Source organism: Oncorhynchus tshawytscha, linkage group LG31 (genome assembly GCF_018296145.1).
Source record: "Oncorhynchus tshawytscha isolate Ot180627B linkage group LG31, Otsh_v2.0, whole genome shotgun sequence".
Taxonomy (NCBI): Eukaryota; Metazoa; Chordata; class Actinopteri; order Salmoniformes; family Salmonidae; genus Oncorhynchus; species Oncorhynchus tshawytscha.
The window spans coordinates 29788859-29807152 of record NC_056459.1 but is presented as its reverse complement, the minus strand read 5'-3'; the positions used below and the strand labels follow the sequence as shown (position 1 = coordinate 29807152).

Here is an 18294-nt window from a genome sequence, read left to right as displayed (position 1 = left end):
TTATTATGAGCCATCCTCCCTTCAGCAGCCTCCACTGTAGTAGGTGCAAGGTACACAGGTTTGAGTGTGTCAAGAACTGCAGCGCTGCTGGGTTTTTCACACTCAACAGTTTCCCATGTGTAACAATAATGGTCCACCACCCAAAGGACATCCAGCCAATTTGACACAACTGTGGGAAGCAATGGAGTCAACATGGGCCAGCATCCCCGTGGAATGCTTCCGACACCCTGTAGAATCCATGTCCCGACTAATTGAGGCTATTCTGATATTAAGGTGTTCCTAGTGTTTTGTACACTCAGTACACCGTACTCGTCAGAAGTTTGGACACACCTATTCATTGCAGGGTTTTTCTTAAATTTTACATTGTAGAATAATAGTGAAGACATCAAAACTATGAAATAACACATATGGAATCATGTAGTAACCTACATTAAAAAGTGTTAAACATATATATATATTTTTCATGTTTGAGATTTTTCAAAGTAGCCACTCTTTGCCTTGACGACAGCTTTGCACTCAAACTGAGTGTTGGAGTGTGCCCCTGCATATTAAAAAACAAGAACATCGTGCCGTCTGGTTTGCTTAATATAAGGAATTTTAAATGATTTATACTTTAACTTTGTATTTGAATATATATACAGTATATTTTAAATTATTCAACAGAACAATAAAAAACACAGCAAAAGTAAGTACTACTACAAAAGGTAAATCTGTCACGACTTCCGCCGAAGTTGGCTCTCCTGCCTATTCGGGCGGTGCTCGGTGGTCATCGTCACCGTCCTACTAGCCACCACCGATCCCTTTTTCGTTTGTCTGTTGGTTTTGTCTTATAAATTTCACCTGTGTGTATTTTAGCTGAATTAACGTCCTTATATGTAGTAGGTTGTCCCGCCCTTGTTTTGTGCGGGATTGTTTTTGTATTCGTGTCATTTGGTGTAGTGCTCGTGTTTTATTCTCCGGTCTATTTTGATCCTGTGTTGGATTATTCACCCTGTGTGTTGGGTTATTCACCCTGTGTGTTGGGTTATTCACCCTGTGTGTTGGGTTATTCACCCTGTGTGTTGGGTTATTCACCCTGTGTGTTGGGTTATTCACCCTGTGTGTTGGGTTATTCACCCTGTGTGTTGGGTTGACCGTGTTTTTTGTGCGCCGGAGAATAAACTGTTCGAATCACTGAAACCTGCTCTCTGCGTCTGATTCCACCCACCTTGATAAAACGTGACAAAATCAACCATCCCGACCGCCGAAATAAAAATAAATTAAAACAATGACAAATTACTAAATAAAAATAAGAGTTAAATTAGAATAGTAATAATACTAATGACTAAATAAGACAAATGACAAGAGATACCAACATATACACAAAGCACATTACAGAGAGACAACAGCTACATCAATCTACAAGCTCACATCCACCAACCTCAATGGAAGTGTTTCCATGGAGACCAGGAAGGGTTGCCATATTTTCACAAAGTGGTTGAAATTATTTCTTAAAGCATAGGTCATCTTCTCCATAGGAATACCTTTATTCATTTCATTGAGACGTCTTGTAATTGGGAGAGGGGAATAGGATTTCCATGTCAATGCAACACACTTTCTTGCAGATTTCTGTTATTCCTCAAAGTTATTCCTCAAATTCACATTTGTGAAGTTACCCAGAAGGCATATTCCAGGGTCAAGTGGGAAAGGGACCTCCATAATAAAAGGTCAGGGTGTCACAAACATCATGCCAGAAGGCTTCTAATTTAGAACACTGCCAAGTAGAGTTCCAAATGTTAAGCTATACATTTACTTTTAATACTTAAGTATATTTAACTTTGACCAAATACTTTGACTTTTAAGTAGTATTTAACTGGATGACTTTAACTGGAGTCTCTTTCTATTAAGCTATCTTTACATTTACTCAAGTATGACATTTGGGTACTTTTTCAACGTGTGTGTGTGGCAACAAGGTAAATTATAGAATTTTGAAAAACTACATAAACATTTGATTGGGTAGAAAAATGTGTAATTGAAACTCAGTTTCTATTATTAAATCTCATGAATGGATTAGAAAATGAAACAGTAAAACAAATTTAAGATAATATTAGATCAGTGTTTCCCAAACTCTGTCCTGGGGATCCCCTGGGTGCGCCTTTTTGGTTTTGCCCTAGCACTACACAGCTGATTAAAATAATCAATTGATTTCAACAAACCATACAATTCTACACATGAAAACTACGTTTAACAATTTTCCCTAAACATGTTACAAAAACGAATTTAGTGGAAAAACTGTGCAGATGAAAACTTGGTAACAGAATTACAATAAACAGAATGTCATGTTTTTATGCAACTAAGTTTTCCAAAAACCCTTTAACTCTTAAATATCTGCTCCCAATTCAAAGTCAAAGAGGTCTGCAGAAAGAATGGGGTATATGTCAACTATGATATGGCACCTTGAGTTTGAACTACAGTCAGTGAAGTGGATTTACACGCGGTAACAGAATTACGGTAACGGAATTATATCACGGGTCCCTAATTTGTGCTACACAGAAATGCATAATTATGGATATGAATGTCATTCTCTACATGTTTCACAAGTTTGCATGTCACAGCACAGCTTCAGTAGATTAGAGTACAGCGCAGTACAGCACAGCTTCAGTAGATTAGAGTACAGTGCAGTACAGCACAGCTTCAGTAGATTAGAGTACAGCGCAGTACAGCACAGCTTCAGTAGATTAGAGTACAGTGCAGTACAGCACAGCTTCAGTAGATTAGAGTACAGTGCAGTACAGCACAGCTTCAGTAGATTAGAGTACAGCGCAGTACAGCACAGCTTCAGTAGATTAGAGTACAGTGCAGTACAGCACAGCTTCAGTAGATTAGAGTACAGTGCAGTACAGCACAGCTTCAGTAGATTAGAGTACAGCACAGCTTCAGTAGATTAGAGTACAGTGCAGTACAGCACAGCTTCAGTAGATTAGAGTACAGTGCAGTACAGCACAGCTTCAGTAGATTAGAGTACAGCACAGCTTCAGTAGATTAGAGTACAGCGCAGTACAGCACAGCTTCAGTAGATTAGAGTACAGCGCAGTACAGCACAGCTTCAGCAGATTAGAGTACAGTGCAGTACAGCACAGCTTCAGTAGATTAGAGTACAGTGCAGTACAGCACAGCTTCAGTAGATTAGAGTACAGTGCAGTACAGCACAGCTTCAGTAGATTAGAGTACAGCGCAGCTTCAGTAGATGAGAGTACAGTGCAGTACAGCACAGCTTCAGTAGATGAGAGTACAGTGCAGTACAGCACAGCTTCAGTAGATTAGAGTACAGTGCAGTACAGCTTCAGTAGTTTAGATTACAGCACAGCTTCAGTAGATTAGAGTAACCGCTAATCTATAACTTCTCTTCTTTTAATAATAAACAGTACATATACAAAGCATTCACCGAGCACTATCAAAACAAACAAGTAAACAAAACCACGTTGTAACACTGTCGTTGGTAAGGCAGCACAGGAGCACTGGGGTCGATCACCATGGAGACAGAGGGACGCGTTGCACCGCAGCCGGCTCTGGGGGTGGGTCTGACGGAGCCAGATGCACTGGGATATTGTACGTTCTACCTGCTTGGGTGACAAATGATGTTCATGGGTCACTTCAAAAACAGGGAGGGAGAAAGTAGTGAAAATGTTCTCAAAGTGAATTAAAATAAGTTATTATTAGCCTGTGCCAGTCAGATTACCATCATGGGGAACTGGACTTCTTATTTTCCTTGTAGGGGAAACCTGTGGTTAGGACAGAAATGTAATGTTAAAGAGAAACTGCCCCTAAAAAACAACTTCTCCTTTAGAAAACAGCATATGTGGCATCGATATTAGTCAGAAACATTTATTCTACTTTTAAAAACTGACGTGACACCCACATCAAAACACACCCCGAAACCAAGCCACACCCCGAAATCAAACCCCGAAACCAAGCCACACCCCGAAACGCCTGAACCAAGCCACACCCTGAAATCAAGCCACACCCCTAAACCAGGCCATACCCCTAAACCAGGCCACGTTTGAACTCAGTCATGGCTGCTAGCATTTTTTAATGAACCAAATCTAAAAGGAGGCCAAACCAGAATGTTCAGCCAATCTTTAAGATTCTGCATCATTTAAGGCAGACACTGGGCACTCAAGCTGTAAAACAATGGTCTGGTCCAGAAACAAACCCTAGAGTGCAATACAAAAATCTGCCCACGTGTCTTTGCTGAGCGCGAGAACCTCTTTCAGCAAACCTTTCTAATACAGTCTGTTGGTGACTTTCGGTGTCATGACAACTACAAAAGCAGCGCCACCAACAGCACATCTTGTAACAGTCTTCTCAGAGTGACACAGGATCTATCATATGTTTGATATAGGACAAAGGATAATACAGGTTTATTTTACCTCTATTTAACCAGGTAGGCCAGTTGAGAACAAGTTCTCAATAACAACTGCAACCTGGCCAAGATGAAGCAAAGCAGTGAGACAAAAAACAGAGTTACACATAAACAAACGTACAGTCAATAACAATACAAAAATCTATATACAGTGTGTGCAAATGGAGTGAGAAGGTGAGGCAATAAATAGACCAATAGTAGCGAAGTAATTACAATTGAGAAAATTAACACTGGAGTGATAGATGTGCAGATGATGATGTGCAAGTAGAAATTCTGGTGTGCAAAAGAGAATTTAAAAAAATAAAAACAATATATGGATGAGGTAGGTAGTTTGATGGACTATTTACAGATGGGTTATGTACAGCAGCAGCAATCGGTTAGCTGCTCAGATACAGGTACTGAAGCTGCTCTGACAGCTGATGCTTAAAGTTAGTGAGGTGCTACGGGTGGGTGTTGTTATGGTGACCAGTGAGCTGAGATAAGGCAGAGCTTTACCTAGCAGACTTGTAGATGACCTGGAGCCAGTGGGTCTGGCGACGAATACGTAGCGAGGACCAGCCGACGAGAGCATACAGGTCGCAATGGTGGGTGGTATATGAGGCTTTGGTGACAAAACAGATGGCACTGTGATAGACTACATCCAGTTGGCTGAGTAGAGTGCTGGAGGCTATTTTGTAAATGACATCGCCAATGTCATTTACAAAATAAGCTGTGAACTTACAGTAGATGTTTACATACACACGGCAGGTCTCCATAAGTTAGTGTTATCTAGAATGCTATCAGTGACAATCTCAACAGGGATGCTGTATTTACACTGAATAGAGCGCAAAAAGAGAGGGGGTGGGGGCATGTAATCAGTAATGGCATACTCGCAACAGTATTGTGTTTTGTCTGTAATAGTAGTAAACCGAACAATGATGGTTCAATGCCCTCTTGTCCAGGTATTTTAGACATCAGGAAGCAATCTGTGAGTTTGTTTACTGGACTGCAGTGCTGCTAAAGGCAATTGAAGACTGATTGTGGCATTCCAGCTGTTGTTGGTTGGCTAGCTAGCTACTTCACCCCACGTTGACACTTGAAGACTGATTGTGGCATTCCAGCTGTTGTTGGTTGGCTAGCTAGCTACTTCACCCCACGTTGACAGTTGTACGTTCTAGTGACAATAACATGGTAAACCATTTGTCAGACATCAGAACACTCAAGAGGCAAAGCACAGGTCCAAAGCATTGGGAGTGGCTAACAAGCTGTGGCAGGGTTTGAAAACCAGGCATTGCTTGCAAGCTAGCCTACATGGAGCAGAAAACAACACGCTGAATTGCAAAGATTTAATTATTTATTAAAGTTTTTTTTCTCTCCCATAAACAGACAAACAAAAAATAAATGAAATATTGTACAGCATAAAAACATTGAGCATGATATGATATCCAGACATAGCCTCAAACATTGCACACATACACAGCTCACAAGCTCCAGTACAGAACTAAATGGGTTCACAAGCTCCAGTACAGAACTAAATGGGTTCACAAGCATAAGTCATCACCTTCCAGTCTTAGAAACAACCTGACCAATAAAACACGTCCAGCTTCTAGACTTGTTGTTTCTTCCAGTGATCCTAGCAAGCATGTGTTCATAAGATGTTACCTCCAACATTGATTCTATCCACTGTTTCAGAGTGGGAGTTGCATTACACTTCCAAATTCTAAGGATTACTCTAACTGCTATAACCATACCATCAGTGATCAGTGCAAATTCCTCATTTGTTACATTAAGTAACTCTGTTTTATCACCCAAGAGACATATTCCCTGTGAAACTGGAATTGTTAACCCCAACCATTCCTCCAGATATTTCAAAACATCCTTCCAGAAAAGGCAGCACTAATGTACATTCCCATATTATGTGTAAAAGTGTCCCAGGGTCTTTTTTGGCATTTCCAACACAGAGAACTGTTGGTCAGACCCCTGTTATGAAGCCTTGTTGGGGTCCAATAAAACCTATGTAGTATCTTATATTGAGTAAGTTTCCCCCTGGCTTCCCTTCCCCTCTCTGAGCTGGACGAGATCTTCAACCAAGCATCATCCTCAATTTCACACTTGAGGTCCATTTGCCATATTATTCTGAGGTTTTTACAGTCTACTCTGCAGATGACTATATAGTGAGTAAAAACAAAATGGCTGCTTTGTGTTTGGGTAATTCGAAATACTCCGCTATTGGGTTCTTTCCTGGATTTGGTTCCCTCCATTGTAAATACTTCCATTAATATCCCTCGTTTCCCACATGTTTTATTACCAGATCTGAGTAGGACATTAAAACCTCTCCATTATACAGATCACCTATAGTATGAATTCCTTTCATTACCCACTTTCTCCAGTATACAGACTTCTTTCCTATCCGTAGCCTAGGATTGTGCCACAATGATGAGTATCCTTGTTTTAGATGTGAAATTCCACATATACTCTGTACTGTTCTCCACACCTCTTTTGAGTGTAGGAAAATTGGGTTGGGAGTTGACAGACCTCTCCCCTGTCAGACTATGTGACAGAGAATCAACAGACCTCTCCCCTGTCAGACTATGTGACAGAGAATCAACAGACCTCTCCCCTGTCAGACTATGTGACAGAGAATCAACAGACCTCTCCCCTGTCAGACTATGTGACAGAGAATCAACAGACCTCTCCCCTGTCAGACTATGTGACAGAGAATCAACAGACCTCTCCCTGTCAGACTATGTGACAGAGAATCAAAGACCTCTCCCCTGCCAGACTATGTGACAGAGAATCAAAGACCTCTCCCCTGCCAGACTATGTGACAGAGAATCAACAGACCTCTCCCCTGTCAGACTATGTGACAGAGAATCAAAGACCTCTCCCCTGCCAGACTATGTGACAGAGAATCAACAGACCTCTCCCCTGTCAGACTATGTGACAGAGAATCAACAGACCTCTCCCCTGTCAGACTATGTGACAGAGAATCAACAGACCTCTCCCCTGTCAGACTATGTGACAGAGAATCAACAGACCTCTCCCCTGTCAGACTATGTGACAGAGAATCAACAGACCTCTCCCCTGTCAGACTATGTGACAGAGAATCAAAGACCTCTCCCCTGCCAGACTATGTGACAGAGAATCAAAGACCTCTCCCCTGCCAGACTATGTGACAGAGAATCAACAGACCTCTCCCCTGTCAGACTATGTGACAGAGAATCAAAGACCTCTCCCCTGCCAGACTATGTGACAGAGAATCAACAGACCTCTCCCCTGTCAGACTATGTGACAGAGAATCAAAGACCTCTCCCCTGTCAGACTATGTGACAGAGAATCAACAGACCTCTCCCCTGTCAGACTATGTGACAGAGAATCAACAGACCTCTCCCCTGTCAGACTATGTGACAGAGAATCAAAGACCTCTCCCCTGTCAGACTATGTAACAGAGAATCAACAGACCTCTCCCCTGTCAGACTATGTGACAGAGAATCAATCAACAGACCTCTCCCCTGTCAGACTATGTGACAGAGAATCAACAGACCTCTCCCCTGTCAGACTATGTGACAGAGAATCAACAGGGGTGAAAGGATAACTTGGTTCCCGTTCTGTTCAATCCAAGCCAGCATCCCCTTTGACCCAATGCTTAAACCAATTCAGCAATTTCAAATGAAAACTCGTACAATTTAACATCTGGTAAAGCCAAGCCTCCTACATCCATTGGTGAGCTTCTTCCTATTATTAATCCTGTTTTTTGTCCTGTCCAACAAGTATTCATTTGTCATATTGTTTAAAATACCAGTCTGGTATATTCATAGGTAACATTGCAGAAATATACAGTGCCTTTGGAAAGCATTCAGGCCGCTTGACTTTTTCCACATTTTGTTACGTTACAGCCTTATTTTAAAATTGATCGTTCCCCCCCTCCCTCATTAACCTTGATACAATATCCCATAATGACAAAGAAAAAACAGGTTTTTACAAGTATTTTATAATTTATTAAAATCACATTTACATAAGTATTCTGACCCTTTATTCAGTACTTTGTTGAAGCACCTTTGGCAGCGATTACAGCATAGATTCTTCTTGGGTATGACGCTACAACCTTGGCACACCTGTATTTGGGGAGTTTCTCCCATTCTTCTCTGCAGATCCTCTCAAGCTCTGTCAGGTTGGAAGGGGAACACTGCGGCACAGCTATTTCCAGGTCTCTCCAGAGATGTTCGATTGGTTTCAAGTCCGGGCTCTGGCTGGGCCACTCAAGGACATTCAGAGACTTGTGGCAAAGCCACTCCTGCGTTGTCTTGGCTGTGTGCTTAGTGTCGTTGTCCTGTTGGAAGGTGAACATTCGTCCCAGTCTGAGGTCCTGAGCACTCTGGAGCAGGTTTTCATCAAGGATCTCTCTGAACTTTTTCCGTTCATCTTTAGTCTCCCAGTCCCTGCCACTGAAAAACACCCCCACAACATGATGCTGCCACCAACATGCTTCACTGTAGGGATGGTGCCAGGTTTCCTCCAGATGTGACGCTTGGTATTCAGGCCAAAGAGTTCAATCTTGGTTTCATCAGACCAGAGAATCTTGTTTCTCATGGTTTGGGAGTCTTTAGTTGCCTTTAAGGCAAACTCCAAGCACGCTGTCATGTGCCTTTTACTGAGGAGTGTCTTCCGTCTGGCCACTCTAACATAAAGGCCTGATTGGGGGAGTGCTGCACAGATGGTTATCCTTCTGGAAGGTTCTCCCATCTCCACAGAGGAACTCTGGAGCTCTGTCAGAGTGACCATCGGGTTCCAACGGCACTGTAATTAAATTGTGGGATCACAACCATTTTAATCATGTTGATATTTCCCCATAAAAGAAAGTTTTATATTTTCCCATTTAAAAAAAAATCTTGACTAGTAGTGGCAATTTTTTTTTGCCATATCACTTCCTCCAAATTTTTACTCAATTTAATACCCAAATATGTCATCCCAGTAGGAACACATTTTAAATTAAAATAGGGGTAAGAGTGACATACGACAGTAATTGGCATTGCTTCCGACTTATTCCAATTCATTTTGTAGCCTGACATACTAGAATAGGATTCAATAGAAGTAAGTGATGGTACTTACTGAAGAGGATCAGAGATCAGCATTAGAATATCATCTGCATACATAGGCAGCTTGTGTTCTTTTCCTCCTTCATGTACACCCCTGATTTCTGGATCTGTTCTTATCATTGTCGTAAGAGGCTCTAAAACTATGGTAAACAAGAGAGGGGAGAGCGAGCAACCCTGCCTTGTGGCTTTAGAAAGACTTTTTAAAAAAGAGACATAATTCCATTGGTAAGTACTGTTGTTTTAGGATTGGAATAGAGGACCCCTACCCCTTTACAAAAGTCAGGTCCAAAAGCCAATTTTCTGAGTGTTTTTAAGAGAAAAGCCCACTCTACCCTATCAAATTACTTATCAGCATCTTTTTATTTATTTAGTTTTATTTAACCTTTATCTAAGGAGACAGCAGCCGTGGGAACTATATTTGAGCGGTTTAACAACATGAAATGTAGGAGCCTCCTCATATTATCAGTTGAGGTCCTGTTCTTATTCAGTCCTACTAGGTCACTATGTATGATATTAGGTAGTGCCTTCTCTAAGCGTATCGCTAAGGAGGCTGATAGCTCTAAAATTCATAGATTCTGTAGTATCTCTATCCTTTTTAGGGGTCAGCGATATCAAAGCCTCATTAAAGGTGTCCGGAAGGAGGCGTTTTTAATGCTTCCTGGTAAACCACTGTCAACACAGGTACAATAAAGGTGACTTCCCTGCTTTCATAAATACAATGGCGGCTCTAAACTCCTCTTTTGTTATAGTTCAGTCCAGGTCCTGTGATAATCCTGGTAATTCTATACCAGACCAAAAAAAGTATCCATATCTATGGGGCTGAACAGGAGGATGTATATAAATCTTCATAAAAACATTGAAACACACGGTTAATGTCTTTGGATGGGGTCTCCATCTCATTGCCCTTCTTAATTGCTGGAATAACGTTAGTGTTTTGCATTTTTAGTTGTCTTGCTAGTAGCCTGCCTTTCTTCTCACCTCCCTCATTAACACTGGTCTAAACAGAGCATATTCTGCCTTTCTTCTCACCTCCCTCATTAACACTGGTCTAAACAGAGCATATTCTGCCTTTCTTCTCACCTCCCTCATTAAAACTGGTCTAAACAGAGCACATTCTGCCTTTCTTCTCACCTCCCTCATTAAAACTGGTCTAAACAGAGCATATTCTGCCTTTCTTCTCACCTCCCTCATTAAAACGGGTCTAAACAGAGCACATTCTGCCTTTCTTCTCACCTCCCTCATTAAAACTGGTCTAAACAGAGCACATTCTGCCTTTCTTCTCATCTCCCTCATTAAAACTGGTCTAAACAGAGCATATTCTGCCTTTCTTCTCAACACCCTCATTAATTAAAACTGGTCTAAACAGAGCACATTCTGCCTTTCTTCTCATCTCCCTCATTAAAACTGGTCTAAACAGAGCATATTCTGCCTTTCTTCCTACCTCCCTCATTAAAACGGGTCTAAACAGAGCACATTCTGCCTTTCTTCTCACCTCCCTCATTAAAACTGGTCTAAACAGAGCACATTCTGCCTTTCTTCTCACCTCCCTCATTAAAACGGGTCTAAACAGAGCACATTCTGCCTTTCTTCTCACCTCCCTCATTAAAACTGGTCTAAACAGAGCATATTCTGCCTTTCTTCCCACCTCCCTCATTAAAACGGGTCTAAACAGAGCACATTCTGCCTTTCTTCTCACCTCCCTCATTAAAACGGGTCTAAACAGAGCACATTCTGCCTTTCTTCTCACCTCCCTCATTAAAACGGGTCTAAACAGAGCATATTCTGCCTTTCTTCCTACCTCCCTCATTAAAACGGGTCTAAACAGAGCACATTCTGCCTTTCTTCTCACCTCCCTCATTAAAACGGGTCTAAACAGAACATATTCTGAATTTTTGTTATACATTTCATGCAACTGAAATGTAAATGTGCAGGCAGTTTTAAATGTGTGAAATCTGTGAAATGTCTTGCCAAACCACATCTGTTTCTAATCTTTTTACTGCGTCACCTCTTCTCTCTTCTTTTTAGACAAGTTAGTATCCCTCTAATATGTGCTTTAGAGGTTCTCCATACTGTGGAAACCTCTTCAGTTGAGCCTATGTCGATCTAAAAAAAAAGGATCTAAGATCATCTGCTAGTGATCGGCTAAATATCTCATCTTGTAATAGCATGGTGTTGAGTCTAAATCTACGCTTCCTCACATTTTCAGAGTTGATATCAACATGTAACTCTACTATAGCATGATCTGTGAGGGCAATGGGCCCAATCTTGCAATCAATATTCATTAATAACCATGAAATGAGATATGAATAAGAAATCTATTCTGTCGCGTGTGCCAGTGGGAGATTAAAGGTATATTCTCTATCATTAGGATGACTAATCTCCATATGTCTGTAAGGCCCATATCTTCTGCTAATATGTATTACAAGTCTATCCTTTTGGCGTAAAGTTGGCTGTAGATGTACTTCCATCAACAATATTGTCCATCACTAAAGTCTCCAGTGAGGATGATCTACCCTTCTATATTTCCTAGTATAAAGTTGACTTCATGCCTCCTTTTTGGGAGAATATATATACGTTGCATAACACTACCTGAATCCCATTTATAAAGAGCCTCAATGCAGATAAGCCTGCCAAACTCATCAGAGTGTTGCTTCAACATTACAAAATTAAGTATTTTGCCGATCAGAATGATCCCCAGATTTTGTTTGGAATTAAATGAGCTATGATACCCTTCTGCAACCAAGCCTTCTCTAACTTCAGTGCCTCGGTATCTGTTAAATGGGATTCCTGTATAAACACAATATACGCCTGTTTGGATTTTAAATATGTCTATCTTTTCCTCTTGACTTGGTACACACAACCATTTATGTTCCAAGAGATGTTTAAATAACCATTAGCCACATTTGCTCTGAGTAGTTATAGCCTGTGAGCAGTGCCTCCGCTGTACAATAAAACAGTGTAAATAAATGTAGAAAACCAATCCCAAAATAAAACAAAGCAACTAGGAACGTAATGTTTCTTCTCAATGAGTCAATCATCACAGAACTGTCTTTGACGCTGCAGAAGAGAACCTGCAGTCTCACCTCAAAATACCTAACGGTCTGTGAGGCGCTTGAAAGGCTAAATTAGCAACTCTCCCAGAGTCGCACAAACACATAGACTACCTTCATTTGTATTGCAAACGGCATACAATTCAACGTGTATTTGACCTTGTCTCGTCTTCTTTATCTAGGCTAAACACCTTTCTTTAGCAATAATCTCTCTGCCTCCACGTTGTCCTTAAATTATTTTCTTTCCCTCCAAAGTAAAGTTATTTTTGTTTCTTCGCAGTTGCAAACTTCTTCCTCTTCATTGCCAGTTCCTTGGACAGGTCTGGTAAAAAAAGACAGCCGGCGGCCTTCCCACTGAACGACACCCTTTGCTTTCTTACGAACCTTGTTCCAGGTTGTAGATCGTTGGAAGTGCAGGAGAACCGTTCTCGGGGGCCCCATTCTCGCCAGGCATGGTTAAGCTGCAATGGGTTCGTTCAATTTCGAATTCGTTCCTGTCGTCAAATTCAAATCCTTCTGCCATGATTTTCTGCACACACGGGATTAGTTTGCTCAAATAGATCGTTCAGATTTCTCCGGGTTGACGTGTTTATCCATGTATTGGTGGGGGTATTCGGGAGGACTTGCTGTTGTTTGCTAATCGACGTGGCCTTCTGTGAATACCGCGTGTTAGGCTTGAAGAAGTTTTCAGCGTGTCGACATTCCAACAATGCCACTATAGCGAGATGTTTCAAAAAGTAAATTATTTTTTATATTTAACTGTACTTCAAGTCAAATATTTTAAGACAAAAATGAAAGTCTATGCCGTTAAGTTTCAGTATTTACATGCAGGTATTAGGAGCTCTCTAACGTGCTGCCATCTTTTTCGGCGGTCCCACGTCAATTTAAAAAAAATATATATATATATCTATCAGATAAAGTTACAATTTCTTACCTCACCAGTTGGGAAAGAGTGCTTGGTCCTGCAAACAAATAACAGATTGAAAAATATTATTTGCAACATTTCTCATTGGCTGGCTAGCCAAATCACCAACTCAGGATTTTAAAACGGAGTTGTTCTTCAAAATTGACACATTCCCGAATTAACAATTAACTAGTTAGTTTAACTTTTTTTTGTCTAACCAACTGACGAGATCATCTGCTATAGTGGCCTGTCAAAATCACACACTCGGCATTGCACACCTCAATGATTGAATTTAACATTCATATGAAAGCCATTTGTTGAACATTTCAACATAATTTGTTGAATAAATAAACGTTGTACTTACATTTCATAGAGTTGTTGTTTAGTTATTCTTCTAGCTAGAAAGAGTTCGCAGAAGAAAAAGCCGAATGAGAATGCCGAGATGTCATCACTCTGCGTGTTACGTGACACAAAGATTATCCCCAATGAATGGATGGAGTCAACTTTCATCTGAAGCCACATTTGTGGATTGTAAACACATCTACAGGCGGACAAATTTTCTGAACAATCTGTAAGCACTTTTTGAATGCGCAAATGCACATTCCACAGTTGTAAATGTTAGGGATTTTGCTCACAAATCGTTTTTTTTAATACTATTTGTGTGCTATGTTTAATATATTTACAGATCATGGATTTATTTGGGATATATGGTGAATATTTGTAAAATATCTTTACATATTCACGGATAATGGTTTAATTTAAAATGTTTTAACATATTTACGGATTATGGTTTTATTTATGAAATATTTGTATGTATTCACAGATCCTAGGTTTAATTTGTGAGTTATGTTGAATATATATGCATGGATCGTGGTAGACACAGAATAAAGAAACAAAGCCCACTCCTCACACATAACACACAACAGACTTGGTACAGAAGAAAAGACAACTTCAACCAGATGGACTTTGCGCAGTTTGTCTGTGTTGTGGCCCCAGTGGTGTAAAATACTAAGTAAAAATAATTTAAGTCGTACATAAGTCGTTTTTTAAGTATTTTAAATATTTTTAACAATTTTTTATTTTATTTCACTACATTCCTTAAGAAAATATGTACTTTTAACTCCCATACATTTTCCCTCTCACCCAAAATAACTTGTTATATTTCTAATGCTCAGGCAGGACATCAATGAGACCAAGCTGAGCAATATGGTCCAATTTATGTACCTATCAATATCATTCGTTGTCATCCCTACTGATCTGTCGGATTCACTCAAGATATCTGAGTGTTTGTGTGCCCCTCAAAATCTGTCTGGTAGTTAAACCGACCCTGGCTGATGTGGGCCAGAACTAACTGTTATCTGGGATGAATTGAGAGAATTCCCCCAACCCTGAACTAACTGTTATCTGGGATGAATTGAGAGAACTACCCCAACCCTGAACTAACTGTTATCTGTGATGAATTGAGAGAAGTCCCCCAACCCTGAACTAACTGTTATCTGGGATGAATTGAGAGAATTCCCCCAACCCTGAACTAACTGTTATCTGGGATGAATTGAGAGAACTACCCCAACCCTGAACTAACTGTTATCTGTGATGAATTGAGAGAATTCCCCCAACCCTGAACTAACTGTTATCTGTGATGAATTGAGAGAATTCCCCCAACCCTGAACTAACTGTTATCTGTGATGAATTGAGAGAAGTCCCCCCAACCCTGAGCTAACTGTTATCTGGGATGAATTGAGAGAATTCCCCCAACCCTGAGCTAACTGTTATCTGGGATGAATTGAGAGAATTCCCCCAACCCTGAACTAACTGTTATCTGTGCTGAATTGAGAGAAGTCCCCCAACCCTGAACTAACTGTTATCTGTGATGAATTGAGAGAACTCCCCCAACCCTGCATTCTAGATAGGCCTGATACCTATTTGAGGTGTTCCATGGTACAGAGTAGAGAGACCTACTGACCTGCGTTACATGACAGGTTATATGACAACGGACTACTATCTCTCCATTAGAGACTTCCTGTAGTCATTATTTTGTCTGTGTCCCTCTATGTCCCAAATGACACCTATTCCCTACATAGTACACTCTTTTTTTTACCAGGGCTCCAGTCAAAAATAGTGCACTAAGTAGAGAATAGGTACCTTTTGGGACACATTCACAAATATATGACTACAGGAAGTCTCTAATGGAGAGATATTAGTCTGTAACAGGGTGCCATTCAGGAAGTATCCAACATGTCTGACTGATAATGATGGAAAGATGCTAAAGAAGAGAACAGAATAGGGGGAGGAGGGCTAGGGGGAGGAGAAGAGGAAACCCCTGTGATGTGTAAGAATATAAATGCTGGGGCATGCAGCATCAGTCTGACAAAACAAGTAGCCTACCAACTTCATAATCAGTCAGGAGCATCACTGGACCCAGAGCCTACAAACAATTAGCTGGAACATGAATTCTTCTACAAGCTGTACGTCTGACGTCACACTAATCTGCCGTTCTCCCTGGTCGCATTTTTGTATTTTATCACTCACTTGTTCTCCTCTTCCCCTCCTTTCAGATCTCTCACTCCTCTCGGCGCTCGTGGTGTTAGTTAAGGGGAATCCAGTGCCCAGCGCGCTCTCTGAGCTCATGACCTCCGGATGGACCTCAGGAGAGGAGCTCGGGACAGACGGTGAAACGGGCGCGCCCCCGAAGTGGGAGAAAATGATCAAGATGCTCGTTCACGAGGTAACCACCTTGCGGAACCAACAGGTGAGTTGTTTTAGATGTGTTAAAATTTTTGACCGTTATAGTTTTGACCTACTAACATTGAACATAAAAAATTAAACCAATCTGAAAAATACAACTTTTATTCATCCTTGTGTTGTAGTTTGTCAGTGGTGTAAAGTAAAAATACGTGAAAGTACTACTTCAGTAGTTTTTTGGGGTATCTGTACTTTACTTTACTATTTATGACAACTTTTGCTTCCCTACATACATTTAATTTCCCTGACGCCCAAAAGTACTTGTTACGTGTTGGATGCATAGAAGGACAGGACAATTGTCCAATTCACACTTAAGAGAACATCCCTGTTCATCCCTACTGCCTCTTATCTCAACACAAATGCCTCATTTGTAAATTATGAATGTTGGAGAGTGCCCCTAGCTATCCGTAAAATTAAAAAACTAGAACATTGTGCCATCTGGTTTGCTTAAATATAAGTCATTTTAAACTATTTATACTTGTACTTTTACTTTTGATACTTAAATATATTTAAAACCAAATACTATTAGACTTTTACTCAAGTAGTATTACTTGAGTCATTTTCTATTAAGGTATCTTTACTTTTACTTAAGTATGACAATTAGGTACTTTTTCCACCTCTGTAGTTTGTGGAGGAGTTTCAGAAGCCCGTGGAAGAGATTTCATCGTTCTCACAGCACCAGGTCCCATACACCCCACCACACCTCTCCAAGACTCTTTGCTCCACCTCCAACAAGGTAAAGATGGAGATCAATGAATAAATGTCCCTGACCTGTGTCTGGAATTCAGTCCAAATAATGAAGCCAAGATATTCCTTTTGTGATCAAAATGAAAATTCCCCTAACTGAAAAAGAGACATTTAAATGGCAGAAGCAGATGGACTAGGTAGCAACATGCAGATATCTTTATTGGCTGACAGTCTGAGCCTTGTTCCTCGATGTCTTCCTTCTAGAATCTAGGCCCCGGGGAGTTGAAATAAAATGTGACTAATTGATTAATTGATTGATGGTGTTTGTTGTCCTCTCTCCTATAGGAGGCATGTCTGCAGGAGATCAGTCGGGGTCTGCAAGTGTACCAGCTTCTTCTTCAGCATGTTAAGGCTGAATACCCTCAATCAACCCTACTCCCCTCTGTCACACACCAGACCACTGTCCTGATAGGGCTGGTCAAAGACCAGGTATGTAATACAAAAGTGTTATATTATATTGGAATACTACTTAAATATCATTAAAAAAAGAAAAAATGTACTTTCATTGTGGTCCATGAGCCGATTTCCCAGAATTGGATTAATTCAGATGCCTAAGGTTTAGCAGTCTCGTGGCACACAGATTGACCTAACGTAGTGTATCTCTCTCGCTCTCTCTCTAGATGAAGGTTGCTGAGGTAGTAGAGGACCTGTCTGCCAGTGAGAGGAAGCGTGTTCTGGGTGAGGTGTCTACGGGGACAGAGTGGGAGAGGAAGACCAGCGTTCACGCCATCCTTAGGGAGCTACGTAACTTCCTGGTTGACACCAAGAGAGCCCTCCGCCGCATGGCAAAGAGGGGCAAAGACTTCCAGTAACCATGACAGCACTGCTATGGGCATAGATGTGTTATATCAGGCCTGGAACAGAAACTTGCAGTGTCTTATTCTCTAACACAACAGTTTCTTTTCATTTATTTATTGAATGTAATACTTGACTGAACTTGAAAATGATCAAAATATTTATGGTTGAGATGAAATGCATTTAATTAATTTATTTAATTTAATCAGATTCATTCATTTTATATTGAGAATCTCTGTGCCTCAGATAAAAAAAATATATATATATATTTTTTTAAAGCAAAGAGTTATTTATTTCCATACAAATGGACTCTGAATGTATTTTTCTAATGATGACATGCTGTTGATGGATTTCAAGCACAGAATTAAATGCATCTCAAAATGTGTTAACAGTACATCAGTGACTACATGTTGGACACACTGTGATGTTGTGGATACAACAATGAATAATAAATGGTCTCAAATAATATAGAAATGTGTTGCTCCTGTGCTGTTTATTTACTGAACATACAGTACCAGTCAAAGTTTGGACAGACCTACTCAATCCGGGGTTTTTCTTTATTTTTTTACTATTTTCTAC

General features: G+C 40.5%; 1 protein-coding gene across 1 annotated transcript; it reads left to right on the top strand.

Moving 5' to 3' along the window:
- The first annotated feature begins 15815 nt into the window (after nucleotides 1-15815).
- il6 (interleukin 6 (interferon, beta 2)) lies at nucleotides 15816-18294 on the top strand. The gene is made up of 5 exons (XM_024404411.2): nucleotides 15816-15896; nucleotides 15987-16180; nucleotides 16799-16909; nucleotides 17206-17349; nucleotides 17541-18294. Exons 1-5 carry the CDS (start codon nucleotides 15878-15880, stop codon nucleotides 17730-17732), a joined length of 660 nt encoding a protein of 219 aa, XP_024260179.1. The 5' UTR covers nucleotides 15816-15877; the 3' UTR covers nucleotides 17733-18294.